Source organism: Cololabis saira, chromosome 2 (assembly GCF_033807715.1).
Source record: "Cololabis saira isolate AMF1-May2022 chromosome 2, fColSai1.1, whole genome shotgun sequence".
Taxonomy (NCBI): domain Eukaryota; kingdom Metazoa; phylum Chordata; class Actinopteri; order Beloniformes; family Belonidae; genus Cololabis; species Cololabis saira.
The window spans coordinates 49451815-49472847 of record NC_084588.1 but is presented as its reverse complement, the minus strand read 5'-3'; the positions used below and the strand labels follow the sequence as shown (position 1 = coordinate 49472847).

At 35.5% G+C, this 21033-nt stretch overlaps 1 protein-coding gene across 2 annotated transcripts in view; it reads right to left on the bottom strand.

Annotated features, from left to right (window-relative positions):
* Window positions 1–11363, bottom strand: part of rhpn2 (rhophilin, Rho GTPase binding protein 2) — a 50703-nt gene extending 39340 nt beyond the window's left edge. For both annotated transcript variants that reach the window (XM_061711482.1, XM_061711490.1), the window contains exons 1-2: window positions 11187–11363; window positions 1568–1683 (exon numbers count right to left, since the gene is read on the bottom strand). In XM_061711482.1, the coding sequence (XP_061567466.1) occupies window positions 1568–1683; window positions 11187–11249 (179 nt within the window). In that variant the 5' untranslated portion in view covers window positions 11250–11363. The remainder of the gene's footprint in view (window positions 1–1567; window positions 1684–11186) is intronic.
* Window positions 11364–21033: the final 9670 nt, after the last annotated feature.

Below are 21033 nucleotides of genomic sequence, written 5' to 3'. Positions count from 1 at the left end.
GTCAACTTCAGAAAGAAAAACAACTTTGTCCTGCAGTTTAATTAGAAAGGTTTTTCTAAAGTCCCCTCCAGAAACAACAACAAGGCTGCGTTTCGGGCGACTTGACTGCGACTCTTTGAGACCGTTGTGACATAACTTGCACCCTGTGATGACACGATGTTGAAAGAGGTGAAACCAGCCTCATTCATGATCAACAAGCTGGTCTGGGTTTACTAAAGGTGACTTAAGAACCAACGGTTACATAAACAGCAATACTTGTTGATGCCGCTCCCTTTTTGAGGTGTAAATCCACATGGGTTTATTTTAAATCCTCCTGCATTTGAATCTCACTTGATGGAGAAGTGATGTGCTAATAATTCTCACAAACACTTCATGCATGAATAGAGGGGAATGCGCATGACGTCACAGCGGGTTTCGCCCACTGAGTGTCAGAAAGACTGAGTGTCAGAAAGACTGAGTGGCAGAAAGACTGAGTGGCAGCGTAAACTTTCAGTTTGAGCAACTGGAAAACATCTAAAATGGGAAAGAGCTGTTGTGCGATCGACTGTATTCATAGATTTAGCAAGAAATCGGAGTTATCGTTTTACAGACTGCAGAAAAATAAGCTTAAGAGAGACAAATGGATCGCTGCAATTCACAGAAACAACTGGATTCCAGGCACCGAAACGTGGATTTGTGGTTCCCATTTTGTATCAGGTAATGTTGGATTTTTGGGTAGCTAACGTTAAATGGTCAAATCATAAAGTTCGGTGTCCTCATCACTTTAATTTCACCAACAAATCCTGCCTTGAAGTCGGACCAAGCGTCAAGACTTTTGTAAGCCTTCAAGCTTTGCTTCATGTATTTCCCCGGCGTAGAAATTAAGTTCATATAAATTAGGGCTGGGCGATTTTGGACAAAAATAAAATCCAGATTTTTTTCTCTGAAAACACGATTTTCGATTTCGATTTTTTTGGTAAAACTACAAAACACAATGGAATAAATTGTTTCAAATATTTTATCTTTAAAGAAAAATAGCAAACAAATTTCCCTATTGGGAATGAAGTGCAATTGAAAGATACTGTAAATCCTCTCTGAGTTTAGTAAAGTGACAACATTTACAATTTTCTTGACCAAACAAAGATGATCAGACGAGCTTGTCTGTAATGCAGCCATCTGCAAAAAAGGAAAATCGATTTTCCAATTTTCCTTTTTTTAACATTGATTGTGATTAATAAATCCGATTTAGATTTAAAATCGATTAATCGCACAGCCCTAATATAAATATCAGGAATTGTGGCCAAATATTAATGTCCATGGACCACTGGTTCTTGGTAACTGTACCAAATATTAATGTCCATGGACCACTGGTTCTTGGGGTAACTGTACGGGTCATTGTCAAGTCCAACTGACTTTAATCTAAGCCGATAATCAGCTGTTATCCCGTCTTCTCCACTAGTTGCAGACATTTTTGCCGCTCAGTGCGAGTAAGGGGGCTGGTCCAGTGGGGAAGTGACGTCAATGCATTCCCTCTGTAACTCCCACAAACACTTGATTCATGTGTCCTGATGTGAGAGTTTGATCTTACTTCAGCAGATTCTCCGCTCCGGCCCTCATCCTCATCTGCCTGATGATCTGCTGGTTCAGAGTGGCTCGCTTATTCTGCAGTTTGCTGCGGCCAGTCTGTGCGAACGGGTTGCAACCCTGCAGGGACAAGGAGATAAAGAACCAAACAAGTCAGCAAAACAAAACAATAAGTTCTCAGTTATAAATACATTTAAAAAAAATGCAATACAAGCACCTTTCTCGCCTAATCTAGCTTCTACACATGTATTCTTTTTATCTTTGCTTTGTGACACAACATTTGAAAACAGGACTATGTGGAAAGACCTGCTGAGGTGAACTCGGCGTAGAAATGTGCATGTTTACACGGTGACCTGTATGTGGCTATACTGCATGCCCTTGTCCCTATCGCCACCACAAGCACGCCTGCCCCACTGAGTCAACAAGCTGCCAGTCACACAGCCGTAAAGATAAACCGGCTCCCAGCATTCATGCTGACTGACTCAGGGACAGAGGTGTGGTCTCCATTCAGCTCGGCCTAGCAGAAAAATACGACTCGGTAACGTAGAGAAACCGGGCAACATCATCATAAAACCAGTCAGATTACTGATCATTACGGAGCACTGTAATCATGAGTGACCAAGTCTGAGGTCAGCACAGGCACGAGTTTCACATTCAACCAGGCCTGCCGTGCACAATAAATCAAATTAAGAGGGATTTTTACTTCTGAAAGTACAAATGTGTATTTTTAAAATGTGGGATAATATTTTGAAGCGTTCGTTTGTACTTGTTTTGGTATACAATCATAGCTGGAAACATACACCGGGTGATTTTAAACCACTAACTTTCAGAAAACACCTGACGCTTCAAACAGGGAAAGAGCTGCATATTACTTTTTTTATTTTTTATTTAACCTTTATTTATTAAACCAGGTCGGCCCCGTTGAGATACAATTATTACCTCTTTTTCACATTCAACCAGTCCTGCCGTGCACAATAAATCAAATTAAGAGGGATTTTTACTTCTGAAAGTACAAATGTGTATTTTTAAAATGTGGGATAATATTTTAAAGCGTCCGTTTGTACTTGTTTTGGTATACAATCACAGCTGGAAACACACACCGGGTGATTTTAAACCACTAACTTTTAGAAAACACCTCACGCTTCAAACAGTGAAAGAGCAGGCATATTACTTTTTTATTTTTTATTTAACCTTTATTTATTAAACCAGGTCGGTCCCGTTGAGATCAAATCAAACATTATATTCAAAAGAACAATTAAAGCCTGTATGTTAAGTAAATATAATAAAATATGTTAGTTAAGTTTGACATACCCATAGACGGCGGTAATTTATTTTATTTATTTTTTTTATTTATTTAGTTTTTTTGTTTTTTTTAATTTGTAATTTATGTCTTTTGTGAATTTATTTCTTGGAAAAAGGGGCAGATCAGATAAGAATCTTATTCTTTCTGCTTCATTCACAATTTATGAACATTTGTATTTGTATTTGTATTGAATTGTTTTATTTTTTTTTTAATGAAATAAAGAATAAAATGAGATACAATGACCTCTTTTTCAAGGGAAGCCTGGCCAAGACAGCAGCCAGAGAAACATTAAAAGTGCAACAATTAAAAACAGACACCACCAACTCACTCAATAAAATAAAAATATAAAATACTCAACACTCAACAAGATAAATAAAAATGTGTGCTAGGTTAAAACACAAGATAACAACACAAACATGCCATGTTTGATGGATCACACATAATTGGTTGACTGATGCTGTTATTTATGGCTGGTTAGTACAAATATGTACATTAATGTGAATGTTAAACTTAATCGAAGATCATTTACGACTAGAATTCCTCCTTCGGGAGAACAATCCTCTGAAGTTCAACCGTGCAGACTCAATGTTACCAACACGGGTCACATTTAACCCTGTAATTACAGTGCCGTCTGCTTTTCCACCACTGTACTGTAGTTTAGTTTTGTGCAAACTCTGGAGTCCAGAGAGTTTAATTTGTTTATTGCACAACGGAGCCGTATCAAGGCCAATCGGAGGCAGGAGCTATTTTGAGAATGACAGAAGCAAATATACATTACACATTAGCACAAGACCGGGAGGGTGTGGGAGTATCAATGCTGTCATGCAAACATTACGTCCCAGCAGGGTGTGTTTGTGCAAAAGAACAGTGTTTATTACCACAGCAGTAAGTTTCCAATCCTTAATATGACGTGGACTGTACAAATACGAAATAATCAACTTGACCGTATTTATTTAATCATGTAGTAGGAATGGGCGATATTTTACCGTTCACGATAAACCGTCGAAAAAATTCCCCACGGTAAGAATTTGTCATCTCACGGTAAAAATGATAAATTGAGGATGAGAAATGAGAAAGAAAGAAAGAAAGAAAGAAAGAAAGAAAGAAAGAAAGAAAGAAAGAAAGAAAGAAAGAAAGAAAGAAAGAAAAAGAAAGAAATGAGCCTGAAAGAAAAAGAAAGAAAGAGAGAAAGAAAGAGAGAAAGAAAGAGAGAAAGAAAGAAAGAAAGAAAGAAAGAAAGAAAGAAAGAAAGAAAGAAAGAAAGAAAGAAAGAAAGAAAGAAAGAAAAAGAAAGAAATGAGCCTGAAAGAAAAAGAAAGAAAGAGAGAAAGAAAGAGAGAAAGAAAGAAAGAAAGAAAGAAAGAAAGAAAGAAAGAAAGAAAGAAAGAAAGAAAGAAAGAAAGAAAGAAAGAAAGAAAGAAAGAAAGAAAGAAAGAAAGAAAGAAAGAAAGAAAGAAAGAAAGAAAGAAAGAAAGAAAGAAAGAAAGAAAGATAAATTCCCGTTGATGACGATTTTGTGTAACAAACATGGCGGATCTAATAGATTTATAGTTACAAAGGTGGAGTTGAATTGGTATTTTTTTATCGTCATTTTTATCGTTATGGGGATAAATGCCAGAAATTATCGTGATACATTTTTTAGTCCATACCGCCCATCCCTACTGTGTGTGTATATATATATATATATATATATATATATATATATATATATATATATATATATATATCTCATCTCATAACTGGAGCGTGCACGGATCCCCGCTCCCCCTCGGCTGATCGCCAGTCCTAATCACCACTTGCGTAAACCAACCATCCCATGAAACATTGCTCCACATGTTCTTTATGAAGCCTCAGTTATACAACAGCCAACTGAGTCGTACTTTGATGAATGTTTCCTTTGTGTTTTGCTCTAACGAAGTGTTTATCACAGAAGAGACGCTCCGCTGTTCAAGCATGTCAGTTGGTTTGAAAGGGGTTCAAGTTCCTGTGAAACCGAGTGTTTTATTGCTGTTATTGTTTTGGAAAAACACAGGAATGGCAGCAAAAGTTGAGCTGTGTGTATCTCCTGTGACGGATGATGGGAAAAATACAGCTGCACTACTATTAGATTGATTTAAAATCCGATTAGTGCAATGAAGACAAGAATAAAAAAAGTTGACCAATCACATGTGATACTTATCAACCTCTTTAAAAAATAGGTCAATGCAAATAACATCTCTCTCTACATGATAGGGATGGGCGGTATGGACTAAAAGATTTATCACGATCATTTCTGGCATTTATCCCGATAACAATAAAAGAAATACCAATACAAAAACGGGAATATTTCTTTCTTTCTGGCTTCTTTCTTTCTTTCTTTCTTGGCTCATTTCCTTCCTTCCTTCCTTCCTTCCTTCCTTCCTTCCTTCCTTCCTTCCTTCCTTCCTTCCTTCCTTCCTTCCTTCCTTCCTTCCTTCCTTCCTTCCTTCCTTCCTTCCTTCCTTCCTTCCTTCCTTCCTTCCTCTTTTCTCCCTCACTTCCTTCCTTCCTTTCCCCCCCCCCCCCCTTTCCTTCCTTCCTTCCTTCCTTCCTTCCTTCCTTCCTTCCTTCCTTCCTTCCTTCCTTCCTTCCTTCCTTCCTTCCTTCCTTCCTTCCTTCCTTCCTTCCTTCCTTCCTTCCTTCCTTCCTTCAGATTTACACAAAAACTTCATCAACGGGAATTTATCATTTTTACAAATTCTTATTGTGAGGAATTTTTTTGACGGTATTTCGTGAACGGTAAAATATCGCCCATTCCTAACACACAGTACAGACTAAAAGTTTGGACACACTTTTACATTCAAACAAATGGGGAATTTTGTCCAAACTTTTGGTCTGTACTGTATATGATGATTATTTATGTTCATAAATTGGCTCTAAAATGACTTGGAAGGCAGATTCCATTCCTTGAAACCCCAAATAATTTCAAAATCGACTTTTTTATTTTCAATAAAATGCTTCACAAGCCAGAAAACGATCAGAGCTGCATCTGTCACGCGTCTTTTTTCCAATGAAACCCCAACTTTTGGGGGGAATCTTGGAAACACGCTAAAAAGTCAGGGGGAACACGTCTGGTTTGTGAAACCAGGGCACATGTTGTCAATTTGTGTCTGTGGTCTGGCTGAAGGAAAAGCCTCGGGCCAGATGCGACGTCAAAGCTCTCTCTCTGGCCGCGGAGGGATCGGGAGGAGAAACATGCCGATTCGGCTGTTTGCGCTGCAGTCTTTCCATCCTGCAACCATCCAGCTCCAACCCGGGCCAGCTGGAGGTCAAGCTGTGGACGGCTGGGAAGGAAGCCCCGAACCACGGCCGCTTCCTGCAGCACCAGCCAGGCCCAGCAAATTATTAAACTCGTTTTTCACCAAAAAGCACGTGAAGCACAAAGAAATGGAAGTTAAAAAATGAATCGACTTCCGCTGGTTGAAATATGAAATTTCAAACCACAAATCTCAAAGTTGCGGCTCAAGTGAAGGTGTAAATCTTTTCATACGGACAAAGGCGGTGAAAACAAAAGTCATGACTATTGTAGACTAGGGATGGGCGGTATGGACTAAAAAATGTATCACGATAATTTCTGGCATTTATCCCCATAACGATAAAAATGACGATAAAAAAAAAAAACAATTCAACTCCAACTTTTTAACTACAAATCTATCTCGCTCTCAGATCCGCCATGTTTGTTACACAAAAACGTCATCAACGGGAATTTTTCTTTCTTTCTTTCTTTCTTTCAGGCTCATTTCTTTCTTTCTTTCTTTCTTTCCCTTTTTCTTTCTTTCTTTCTGGCTCATTTCTTTCTTTCTTTCTTTCTTTCTTTCTTTCTTTCTTTCAGGCTCATTTCTTTCTTTCTTTCTTTCAGGCTCATTTCTTTCTTTCTTTCTTTCAGGCTCATTTCTTTCTTTCTTTCTTTCAGGCTCCTTTCTTTCCCTTTTTCTTTCTTTCTTTCTTTCTTTTTTTTCTTTCTTTCTTTCTTTCAGGCTCATTTCTTTCTTTCTTTCTTTCTTTCTTTCTTTCTGGCTCATTTCTTTCTTTCAGGCTCATTTCTTTCTTTCTTTCTTTCTTTCTGGCTCATTTCTTTCTTTCTGGCTCATTTCTTTCTTTCTTTCTTCCCCTTTTTCTTTCTTTCTTTCCCTTTTTCTTTCTTTCTTTCTTTCTTGCTCATTTCTTTCTTTCTTTCTTTCTTTCTTTCTGGCTCATTTCTTTCTTTCTTTCTCGTTCAGGCTCCTTTCTTTCTTTCTTTCTTTCAGGCTCATTTCTTTCTTTCTTTCTTTCTTTCCCTTTTTCTTTCTTTCTTTCTGGCTCATTTCTTTCTTTCTTTCTTTCTTTCTTTCTTTCACGCTCATTTCTTTCTTTCTTTCTTTCAGGCTCATTTCTTTCTTTCTTTCTTTCAGGCTCATTTCTTTCTTTCTTTCTTTCAGGCTCATTTCTTTCTTTCTTTCTTTCAGGCTCATTTCTTTCTTTCTTTCTTTCAGGCTCCTTTCTTTCCCTTTTTCTTTCTTTCTTTCTTTCTTTCTTTCTTTTTTTTTCTTTCTTTCTTTCTTTCAGGCTCATTTCTTTCTTTCTTTCTTTCTTTCTTTCTTTCTGGCTCATTTCTTTCTTTCTTTCTTTCTTTCTGGCTCATTTCTTTCTTTCTGGCTCATTTCTTTCTTTCTTTCTTCCCCTTTTTCTTTCTTTCTTTCTTTCTTGCTCATTTCTTTCTTTCTTTCTTTCTTTCTTTCTTTCTTTCTGGCTCATTTCTTTCTTTCTTTCCCTCTTTCTTTCTTTCTTTCTTTCTTTCTTTCTTTCTTTCTGGCTCATTTCTTTCTTTCTGGCTCATTTCTTTCTTTCTGGCTCATTTCTTTCTTTCTTTCTTTCTTTCTTTCTTTCTTTCTTTCTTTCTTTCTTTCTTTCTTTCTTTCTTTCTTTCTTTCTTTCTTTCTTTCTGGCTCATTTCTTTCTTTCTTTCCCTCTTTCTTTCTTTCTTTCTTTCTTTCTTTCTTTCTGGCTCATTTCTTTCTTTCTGGCTCATTTCTTTCTTTCTGGCTCATTTCTTTCTTTCTGGCTCATTTCTTTCTTTCTGGCTCATTTCTTTCTTTCTTTCTTTCTTTCTTTCTTTCTTTCTTTCTTTCTTTCTTTCTTTCTTTCTTTCTTTCTTTCTTTCTTTCTTTCTTTCTTTCTTTCTTTCTTTCTTTCTTTCTTTCTTTCTTTCTTTCTTTCTTTCTTTCTTTCTTTCTTTCTTTCTTTCTTTCTTTCTTTCTTTCTTTCTGGCTCATTTCCTTCCATCCTTCTGCGTGGATTTAACGCAGAACCATAAATCATCTTTACACAAAAACGTCATCAACGGGAATTTATCGTTTTTTACCGCGAGATTACAAATTCTTACCGTGGGGAATTTTTTTGACGGTTTATCGTGAACGGTAAAATATCGCCTATTCCTATTGTAGACTAGAAAATAGGAGGAAGACAACAACAAAAACCAAAGTAGAGACTTAGAAACCTAATGAAAGTCAGGCTCTTCAAAGCGTGCGACAGACATACAGGCAACGTTTTATAATTAAAGTATTATGGTCTTCCATTATGTCCTGTGGCGGTGCCAGGCTCCATCTCCCACTGACCTTTTTATAGACACAGGAAGTGCAACACAGAGCCTCAATCCAGACAGCATTCAGAGGGGTATTCGGGGGGATTTAAAAGTCACAAAGGCCGTGTTCGGATGCCCCTCTGAACAAGCGCGTCTGTCACAACACTCCAGACGAGGAGAGCGATGTATACAGTACGTGGAGCAACGAGACACAGACCACAACATGACGGGGACGGGGAGCTCAGCAAAAGCACATTAGATAATCACTGCTAACCCGCAGAAAAAGGCCTGGAGCTCCTGAAAACAGTGCAGTCACCTGAAATGCGACACTGGACCAGAAACCAAAGCAATTTACATTATGAGATTACTTTAAATACAGTTATGGACTAACAATTTAGAAAAACCTGCAGCCTGTGTTTACATTTCAACCACTCGGATGATGCCATCATCCCGAGCAACTCCTACTGCAAATAAGTTAAATGGTCAAAGGTGATGGTCGATTCACTCAAACACAACTATCACTGGAAAAATAAATGAATTTAGGGTGAGACAAACTTGACCCCATTAGAAATAAGGGCCGTACTTGTCTGCTTAAGGAGTTTGTGGAGGAACCACACCTAAGTGGACCAGCAAAGCGGTGTATAGTAACGAAGTACATGTACTTTGTTACTCTACTTAAGTAGTTTTTTTGAGCATTTGTACTTTACTTGCGCTTTTTTTTTTTAAATCAGGACTTTTACTTTTACTTCACTACATTTAAAAGTTAAAAAATATACTTTTACTTCCTTACTTTGACATTTGCCACCTCGTTACTGGTTACAAATTAAAATAATCAAAGAATTATATTTTGCAAGAAAGACAGTTTATTTATGGTGTTGATATACCACATTTAATTCACCTGAAAGTGAAAAAAAAAAACAAAAAACAAGGGAAGGATTATTTTTGGTTGTGTTGCTTCTTTTCAAATCGTACTATAAAATACTTGTACTTTTACTTTTGATACTTGAGTATATTTTTTCACAAGATACTTTCGATACTTAAGTACATTTAATGTGAGCTACTTTTAAACTTTTACTCAAGTCATTTTCTTATGGGTGACTTTAACCTTTACCAAAGACTTTTTCAGTTATGGTATTTCTACTAGTGCTGGGCGATATACCAGTTCATACCGAATACCGGTGTTTATTTTTCTTATGATATTAATTTTTCATATACCGTAATACCGTTGAGTATGTACAGTAGCGTACACAACGTTGGGAACGTAGCGCCGCTGGACACTGTTTGTGAGGGGACTGTTTAGCAGTAGTGATGCACCGATTGTTCGGTAACCGAAATTGTTCGGCCGAAAATGGCAAAAAAACACTTTCGGTGTTCAGTGGAATAAGTGGGAAAAAAACCCAACAATTAATAACGGCGTTGTAACATAAGGAAAAAGAATGGCCGCTCCCGTACCGGTTGCACCACAAACATAAATCGTTGGCCAACCAAAAAGTAACCACATAAGAATTTTACCTAACATTCACCAGGAAGTGGAACCAAAACAACATAATGCTGGAAATTAAAAAATGTTCAGTTTTTTTATGTTCAATAAATATTTTCTATTTTTTTCTTTGAAAAGCATGCCTAAATCAAATTTATTTGATTTATGCATCCTCCTCATGACAGTAAAATAGGCCATTCTAAGCTAATTTACTGCAGCAATTCCTTTCCAAATCATTAGAAAAATGTGGTTAACACCCAGTTGTGCATGAAAAAAAAAAATACCTTGATACACCGTGAAACTGATATAATTTTGAAAAATACTGTGATATAAATTTTTGGTCATACCGCCCAGCACTAATTTCTACTTTTACTTAGTTACTTTTTTCAAGTACTTTATAAACCTCTGTGCACCAGTGATGTCAGCAAAGCTCTGAAACCTTCAATCACCATCAAACATTGGACAGAAAACAGGAAACTGATCATCACCATACCTTCAGTCTCTGCAGGTAAAGTTTAGTTTAGTTTATCGTTTTGCACAGTTTTTTTTTAATATACAGGAAATATCAATGATAAACACTATAGGTGCAGGAAGAGGCAAAAAACCCAATGGGTTTATTTGAAGCCTCCACCGAAGATATTCAAATTTCATGTCAAGATTAACATACAAAAAAAACAGAAAGTAAAACTACAAAAAAGTGATGGCAAACTAATAATGCAATATATAAATAATTAAGAATAAAGACAAAAAATAAGTGTGTGTGAGTGTGCATGGGATATTGTTTTTACAACTTATATTATATTGACTCCTGAGCAAATAAGATGGTACATGTCACTATGAGTGAAACACAAAAAAAACAAAGTTATTATTAGAATAAGAGACATCTGAATCTGACAGGGCTCCTGAGGCTGCTGCTGACATATAAAGATGAGAGGAAAAGCCTAAAATAGCTTATTCTGGAGGCTGTTTTCAGTCTGAACGTGTGTTTGTGACACTTAAACACATTGGAAAGAGAGGACTATTTCAGCCCAGAGACACACCTGGGCAGGTAAAACCATTCCTCTGGTAAATGCCTTTAAATGCTACATTAGCAGCGACTATTGCAAGCAAACATACCGTTTTAGAAGCTCTAAACGTATTATCTACCCACTTCTGATGATTAATATACAAAAGAAAGTGGTAAAGATGGACTTTTTTCGGAAATAGTAACAGCTTCAGGCATTATTCCATGAGAGAAGGGGGAAGAAAGGAAAACAACTCACCTTTTTGAAGTAGTTTTCTCCTCCACTGTCGTTGATGCCGTTCGGTAAAAGAGTGTCCGTCATTTTGAGGACAAAAAAACCCAAGTTTGTCAAGGATAAAGGGATAAAAAAGGGGGTAAATTGTAGGTAAAGCCAGGCGATGTGGCGGTTCTTCAGGTAAGCTTGTCCTCCTCGGGGCTGCTGCGGCTCTGGTCTGGCTCCGCCCCCTTCCAGGGCCTTTTATAGCGCAGGGCTGAGGCCACGCCCACATAGGGCGGGGCCACAGGAACAAAATACAATGGAAAAATAAAAAGACTGCGTGACAACGTTCACCTGTCACTCAGGTAGAAGTATAGATACTAAAGTTAAAAAAAAAACTCCTGTAGAAGTTGAAGTATCAACTCAAGTTTTTTACTCAAGTAAAAGTATAAAAGTACTAGTTTCAAAACTACTTAAAGTATTAAAGTAAAAGTAATGGAAGGGGGAAAAAAGCCATTGAAAATGAATGCATCTTAGTATAATGCAAATATATTAAAGAACCATATATGTGTACTATTGAGCATTAACATGTGTTTCAGAGAGCAGGAGATATGATGACTAGTTGCCTATAAGCAGTACTCGAGTTGTAAAAAAAAATCAGGGGGGATGGTGGATTTTATCATATGGGGACAGATAATTTGTGCTGATTACAAATAATATAATATATTACAAATAATAGCACTGACCAAAACACCTGCAGAAATACTGCAGGAATGACGTAGCAGCAGTTAAATGCAGCCTTCTGTAAGCTTTAAATATCCACTGGGCTTACATCAAATACATCATTACAACAATAAAAAACACTTTTCTGAACGTATTAATATGACTCTGTCCTTCACAGGATAAGTAAAATGGATCACTGCAAAAACTCAAAATCTTAACAAGAATATTTGTCTTATTTCTAGTTAAAATGTTTCAAAATCTCATTACACTTAAAACAAGACTCATCACTGGAAAAAAACAACAATTTTCACCTGTTTCAAGTAGATTTTCACTTGAAATAAGTAGAAAAATCTGCCAGCGGAACAAGTTTTTTTTGCTTGTAATAAGAAGATAAATCTTGTCCCACTGGCAGATTTTCCTACTTATTTCAAGTGAAAATGTACTTGAAACAGGTGAAAATTGTCAAATAAGTTATTTTTCTGGTGATGACTCTAAATGTTGAAATATCAGTAAAACCACATTTATTGATGAAATGACATAAGGGATGGAAAGGAGGGATGGCAGTTTTACAGGAGGGATGATTTGGACCGTTTTTATTTCAGGGGGGATGCCATCCCCCTCATCCCCCCTCAACTCGAGTACTGACTATAAGTATTGTAATGGTGCAAAAAGTCAAACTTCAGAGGCATGTTATCATTTATCCTAATCTTTATTGGAATGTACATCCAAGTTTAGTTGCAGGAATCTGAGGGAACGGATGTAAGAACAAAACTGGACAAGAACATCTGCAACAACCACAACCAAATTCACTCTATCCGGATGGAGCAATTTAACTGGATAGTTTTTTTTTAAAGGCCGAAATGAAATAGAGTAACAAGGCTGTTTTTAAAATGTAAGGAGTAAAAAGTACAGATAATTGCATGAAAATGTAAGGAGTAAAAGTAAAAAGTCATCTGAAAAATAATTACTCCAGTGAAGTATAGATAATCAAAATTTCGACTTAAGTAAGGTAACAAAGTATTTGTACTTCGTTACTCAACACCTCTGCCTGTATCCAGTACTCGAGTTGAGGGGGGATGAGGGGGATGGCATCCCCCCTGAAATAAAAACGGTCCAAATCATCCCCCCCTGAAATAAAAATGGTCCAAATCATCCCCCTGTAAAACTGCCATCCCTCCTTTCCATCCCTTATGTCATTTCATCAATGAATGTGGTTTTACTGCTATTTCAACATTTAGAGTCATCACCAGAAAAATAACACCAGAAAAATAACTTATTTGACAATTTTCACCTGTTTCAAGTAAATTTTCACTTGAAATAAGTAGAAAAATCTGCCAGTGGGACAAGATTTATCTTCTCATTACAAGCAAAAAAATCTTGTTCCACTGGCAGATTTGTCTGCTAATTTTAAGTGAAAATCTACTTGAAACAGGTGAAAATTGTTGTTTTTTCCAGTGATGAGTCTTGTTTTAAGTGTAATGAGATGTTTTTACTAAAATTAGACATTTCAACTAGAAATAAGACAAATATTCTTGTTAAGATTGTGAGTTTTTGCAGTGATACATTTTACTTATCCTGTGAAGGACAGAGTCATATTGATAAGTTCAGAAAACTGTTTTTTATTGTTGTGTTTTGATGTATTTGGTGTAAGCCAGTGGATATTTAAAGCTTACAGAAGGCTGCATTTAACTGCTGCTATGTCATTCCTGCAGTATTTTTGCAGGTGTTTTGGTCAGTGCTATATTATTTGTAATATATTATATTATTTGTAATCAGCACAAATTATCTGTCCCCATATGATAAAACGTATTTTTCATAAAACGCCTTACTACAAAGAAATTTATGTTTTACGTCTCATTTATTCATTCACACACGCACTAATATACTTGGGAAACAGTTAGGCACCAAATATAATATATTTCATTTTTTCATATGGCAAAAATAAGAACTTTATTGATCCCACATAGGAGTAATTCATGTTATATCAGCTATAGAGAACAAGGTAGTGCCGAAAAACAATATATCCCCCCTCACAAAAATAAGAAAAATAGAGAAACATATTTTCTCATCAACAAAGCATATTTTACATAAACATATTTTAAAATTTTCAAGTAATAAAATAACATATTTGAACAATTTTTCAGATTTTTTCAGTTATTTTATTGTCTGAAAAATATTTCAAATGTTATTTTATTGTCTGAAAAATGGTTCAAATATGTTATTTTGTTATTTGAATTTTTTTTAATTTGTTTTTTTGATGAGAAAATATGTTTCTCTATTTTTCTTATTTTTGTGAGGGGGAATATTGTTTTTCGGCACTACCTTGTTCTCTAAAAAAACCTCCAACTCCCAGAAGCCTTAGCGGTTCTAACGGTTGACAGCTGCTTCATCTCCGCTCAGGTTCTCTGCAGGTAAACCAGGTAAACTTTAGCATAGTTGAACTAAATATCAGTAGGTTGTGTTGAAAGTTGTTCACATTTTAAGTTATTGTCCTGTTTACAGTGCGAGGTGACTTTGACGGGGTGGTGATCGATTATAAACTTAACTGGAAAAAACATGTTGAATATGTAAAAGGGAAAATCTCAAAATCAGTATCATGTACAAAAACAAAGACATGCTAAATCATAAAAGTTTATACTTAATTTACTCATTTTTTCATTGATACTTCCTTATTTAACTTACTGTGTGGAACTATGGGGACCTACGTTTAAAACCATAATTGATAAAATAGTTTTATTACAAAAACGAGCTATACGCATCATAAATAAAGCGATCATACTAATTCATTATTTTTAAATTCTCCTATTCTGAAGTTTAGAGACTTGGTTTATTATAGAACAATGCAAATCATGTTTAAAGCAAAAAATAAAACACTACCAGGCAGTGTGCAGAAGTTTTTCATAGCGTCTGAAGCATGATTTATGGTTCTGCGTTAAATCGACGCAGAGCATAAGCCGTAGGGCACGCGGCGACGCGTACCGTACGGTGCGTAAGCTCTGCGTTGGTGTAACGCGGAACCATAAATCAGCCCTCAGTAAATATGAGTTAAGAGGTGGATGCAGATTTTTGTTACCAAAAGCGATAAAAGAAGTTAAACTATGTATAATGTATTTCTTTTAAAGGGGTCCAGCTGTGGAATAGTGTTGATCCCAAACTTAAGCAATGTACTTCCTTTATAATGTTCAAAAAATCATTATGTGTATTTATATTTGGGAGTTGGGAGGCTGTAATTGAAAAACGGGGAAAGAGATATGTATGTGTGTGTATATCATCTATGTGTGTACATGTATGTATGTACATTATATGTTTGTTTTTTGTTCTTTTTTTCCACACTTGACACCATGTATTGTGTAGTTTAGGTTGTATAATATAGTAGCATTAATAAGCTCTGCTTCTGCCTGAGCCTTTTTCAGTCAAATTGTAAAATTGTTGCCTTGAAAGGTATATATGACTGAAATAAACTTAAATTAAATAACTAACTTTCTAATTAACAAGAAATTAACAAAGGCAATACAAAAGGTTGCTGCCCTGTTACATACTAACTCATACCTCACCTTAACCATGTTTTTTACCAAAATCCGCTGAAAGACTGAAAGATTGCCCAGACGTCTCAGTAAATGGGCAAACAATAAACAATGCAGATAAATTCAAGTATTTGGGTGTCACCCTTGACCCAAGCTCTCAGCTTTAAAAACCATGTTAAAGAAAATGAGAAACACTGAAATTTAATCTTGCTAATTTCAGATACATAAGGAGTTCCCTCACAGTTGAGGCCTCAGTATGTATCTGAATGCTATGATTATATCGCATTTTTTATATTTTATTACAAGCTGGTCTCAGTCAAATAAAACAGTTAAAAAACCACTTGAATCATTATAAAAAGGTGCCCTAAAAATCCATGATAAAAAACCCCGTCGTTACCATCATTGTCATATACTCAATAAATAGGAAGTTTTAAACTTTGAAAATCTGATAAAGCACTCAAATGTCTGTTTACTTTTTAAAATTATCCAAAATGCTGCAGCTCCCCCTTGAAAAAATGTGCTCTGTTGAATCTGCTTCCATGTTTCTATTTATCTATTTTATCTATTGTCTCTTTGCTTTGTTCTGCTCTTTTACTCATTTTTTCTTTTTTTCTATACTCATTTTTATGTACTATTCCATCAACCTGCCCAGGGACTACAGGTGGAAAATAGCAAGCTGCTACAACCTGGACCAATGCATATTCTCTTGTACAAGATTAATGTCTTATTGTGCACTGTTCCTGTTTTGAAATAAATAAATAAATTACAAATTAAATTACAAATGACACATTTAAGCTTAAAAAAAACTTGCCTAACCTATTACTAACAATGAAAAACTATAGAAAGCCCTGTCACTCAAATAAAATAGGCTTCAGACCAATAGTTGTGGATTATGTTAAAATATACATAAATAATAAGACTTTCCTTGTAAATGTCCATCCCCCTGTCAAACTGGAACCTGTCATTTGCTTTTCAGGCAAATTTCAGGTTCCAGTTAATCATAGATATTCAAACTAGTGGCTCCTTATTACACATGAGGAAGTCTGACCTGGACACATTTGTTTATTCAAAACATATATTTATATAGCTCTTTACAGTAACAAGCAGGTGATGGCAAGGAAGGAAAGTTAGACACCTTGTCTCTAAGCAGTGTCTACTTACTCTTTATTACAGTTTAATCTATCCTCACCTTTTATATTGCAATATTGTTTGGGGGAGTACATTTACAACTACTCTCCATAAAATCTTAATTCTCCAGAATCGTTTTGTAAGACTTGCATCTCGATCTGTCTGTGATGCTACTGCTGCTCCTTTATTTAAAAATCTACAGATCCTTACTATTTATGACATCAACAGTTACCATTTATGCATTTTTCTTTACAAGATATTTTCCTCAGAAGGAAATGTTCCTGAGCACTTTAGGTCATACTTTGCCACTAACTCTCAATTTCATTCTTACTCAACACGGCAGGCTCTCGCCTACATCCGCCTAAATGTCTGGAATCTAGAAGCCAATTTTTGTTTAGATTTAGAGGTGTCAAAGTCTGGAATAGTTGGTACCATATTGCAAACAATTGTAGGTCCCTATCCATCTTCAAAAGTCGCTCAAGAGAGCATTTAATTCAACAATGTAGTAAAGAAAGCTCTTGCTTTTCCCACTGTTAATGTTCTTTTGCACTTCATATTCTGTGTTGCCATTTGTTCAGCATAATACTCATATTTTCATGATCATGTCTACTTTTCTTTTCTTTTCTTTTCATTCATGTTCTGCATGCAATTATTATGATATATTATTTATTTTTATTTTTATGATTTTGTATCCTCATAACTATTTTGTTAAATGTTATTAGGTGGGGGCTCCTCATAAGCCTACTGGCTTGCTCGCTCCTCCCTGCACAGTTTCTTTTAACTGCACTTATTTTTTTATGTTATGTGCTAAATAAACTAAACTAAACTAAAACTAAAGCAAGAATGAAGCACAATTCAGTTAAATTCAAAACTACTTTATTAATCCCCGAAGGGAAGTTAATTGTTGCAGCAGCTTTCATGATGTTAGTCACTTCAGAGAGTCATTGTTGAGGTTTATTTCTGTGGGCAGGAAGTATGTCCTGTAAACGTCCTGTAGAGGTCTGAAGGATCTCCGACTAAAGACATGTTACTGAATCCCTGTATGTGAAGAGGAGGCTCACGGTCCATGATTTTTGTTTTATGAAATATCCTCCCCTGCATAATCATCTTCAGTCTCTTCAGCCAGCCTTCTTCATCAGTTCGTTAAATGTCTTTAAGCCACTTTCAGGTGAACACTGAGGTATTTATTCTCCTCCACCACCTCCACCTCTGCTCCCAGGACGGAAAAACCATCCGACTTAATCCTGGCTCTCCTTGAATCCACAATCACCTCCTTTGTCTTGTTCACATTCAAGATGAGAGGATTGTTCCCACAAGACAATCCAACAGTTCTCTGAACTGGAACCCCACACCTGCAGAGTAATCTGAGTATTTCTGCAGGTGACAGGACTCCTACTTGTACTGGAATGTAAATGTAAATGTACTTTATTTATATAGCACCTTACATCAACCTGAAGGTGAACCAAAGTGCTTTACATAACATACAACAAAATAAAACAAGAATAAAACATATGAACATATAAAAAACATCAAGTATAAAAAAGTGTCGCCACACTACTGCCACCCTGAATAAATAAGTTTTCATTTTAGATTTAAAAAGGCCAAGGTCAGAGATGGTGCGTAACGATGCGATGGTGGAAGTCTGAGGTTAAATTAAAAGCCATTCTTAAAAAAACATGTTTTAGATTCAGATTTTACATTTCCGTGGCAGAACATGATTTATTAATTATTACAATGAGACAATAGGGCCTTGTGCTTTTGCGTTGCTGGTTTCAAGGGTGGAATGCAAGTTGGATTCTTGCTTTTGGAGAAGTGAGTTATTAATGTCTGGAGGATTATTGTGAACAAGCACTACAGGCTGAGGTGAAACTGGGGAATTAAAGTGTCCCTGTGCCCATAAACTGGGTCAGAGCTGTGTTTGTCTGGGACATTTTTGTACATGAAGGACAGGTTTTTGGGACAGAAACTTTCTAAACTGAACTATAACATATATGAAAATACTGGTAACTGTTGTAATTTAGTATCTGGAAATAGGCAGCTTGAGTAATGTTGCTGCAGCAATAATGACGTTGAAAGTAATGGGAAATGGTGTTACTGAAGGTATCTGGTGCAGAGATGCGTATCGTTTCGGAGGGCTGTTGCTCTCAAGTGAAAGTCCAATAGAGGACAGCAATCCACTTCAGGTTATATTTTACGTGCAAGCTATCTGAATTTTTGTGAAGTTTGCTTTAACCCATTTAGAAATCATCAGCAAAGTTACATTTGCACATTAAATCCCATTGACAGTGTTCAGAAAGGAGATCCACAACACAAAGATTCTTATGTCTAAAGTAGGCCTGTGTTGGAAAAATCGATTCTACGATTTTAAATCGATTCTCATATTAATTCCTAAAAATCGATTCATATGTCTAAAGATCAATTTAATATTTTTTTTTTTTTTTTTCCCATCATTACATTACAACTTTTGGTTATTCTTTTGTTTATGCCCAAAAAAGGAATATTTTGTTGGACACAAGAATCGCTGGTGCCATGTTTTTGCCTTTAAATATGTTTAAAGGTATGAAAACATTAAAGTGTTAGGTTATAATTGCATACATTGTCTATATTTCTTTGCTTTATTATACTGTCTTGGGGTTACATTTGCATAAATGTTAAAAACCAAATTCTCATAAATGGGGAAAAAATAAAAGCGATTTTTCTTTCGTCCTCTGTTTCCTCCCTGGATCTGTTTGGTAATTCTGACCCACATGATGTTTGTGAAAGCAGTTCTATCAGCATTCTGGGAGCTGATTGGTTCTTACAGCATCATTAGCTGCCAATATTTGCTGTTGAATCTCAATATAATACTAGTATTAATATGTTGCATAACTACACAGTCATATAATTCATGCAACAGCTCAAAAAACAGTTTTATTAACAGTAACCCAAATCAATATCGGATCGGATCGAATCGGATCGTGATAATCGATTCTGAATCTTAAGAATCGGAATCGAATCGATTCTTGACATTTGAATCGATCCCCAGCCCTAGTCTAAAGTAATTTAACGTTTGTTGGTGTGTGAAGTAGTTGTAGTTGATGATGTTGATGTCACTAACAATTTTGACCACTAGATGGGGGTAGAGTTCTATAATATAATAATCATATTTTTTTAATTAATGTATTATTATTATTATTATTATCATTATTAGTCATTATTAGTATTATAATTATTATTGTTATTGTTATTGTTATTATCATTCCACTGCTCAATAGTCACCACAGATTAATTTGTAACTTTATTCTCACTTCCTCTCAGATCATGACTTTTAATTAGCTTCTCCATAGTTAAAAATATCTTAAGGTCTCTCCAACATGCATTTAATTTTTTTCTCTTTTATCAATAACAAATGCAATCAACAGTTCATTCTTTTCCCTCTGAAAATCTAACCGTATATTTCTACCACTTAAAGGCCATAAGTATGATTGCAGAAGCTCTACTTTATTTCAACAGTCCACTTAGATTTAAGCGTTCCTCTAAGTTAAACATTATCAGCAGCTTTCAGGCAATTAATGAAAAACTAATGCATGCTCATAATTTAATATTAACAGCTACATTTTCATGAGTCACATATTACATGTGCACACAATAAATGTGTTTTTTGCTTGAAACAGGCCTCTTTCATGACGGAGATGACGTATCCGAGCAGGAAGACTGTGAGTACCTTTGTGAGTATTGATAAAATGCCTTGGTTTAAGTTGAAAGCTACAAATTGAGGCTTTGGATAATGTTTAGATCAATGTTTTCATAAGTAGAGATGTGTTTTGTTGGAAAAAAATCCATTCTTTATATTCATTTGTGCAATATGCAAACATTTCCAAGGCACACGTGTAAGAAACTATCAAGTTTTAAATAGATTTCATATGCTGTTTGTGTAAATTTGTGGAGAATCTTTTTGTAAGCTGTACCTCTGAGTGTTGTTTTACTGTATAGACGCATCATCCACCTCATCCAGGTTTAGCTGTTTCACACAACACACTTGTTTCCCTGTTGTGATTAGCTTTACTTGTGTGAGTTAAAGGCAGAGCTGGTAGAGTAGCCAAAAATTGTACTCAAGTAAAAGTACTGTTACTTCACAATAATATGACTCAAGTAGAAGTAAAAAGTATTCATCCAAATAATTACTTGAGTAAAAGTAAAAAAGTACTTGGTGAAAAAACTACTCAAGTACTGAGTAACTGTTGAGTAACGTCTGATTTATTTTTTTAACACAACCATTCAAACAGACAAAAGTACAAAATAATCATCTTCAGGCAAATTAAATCAATAAAATAATAAAATAAAATAAAATTAATGAAAAATAAAAAATAGCTTAAATTAAAATAATCTTCAAGTAAATTCAAGTACTTTAATAAATAATAAAATAAATAAAAGAATAAAAAATAAATTAAGCACAAGTAGCACAAAATTTCCAGCCTTTGTACTTTTCTTTTTTAACCAGGCAGAACTAGAACAAGCCCATGAACTCATAGAAA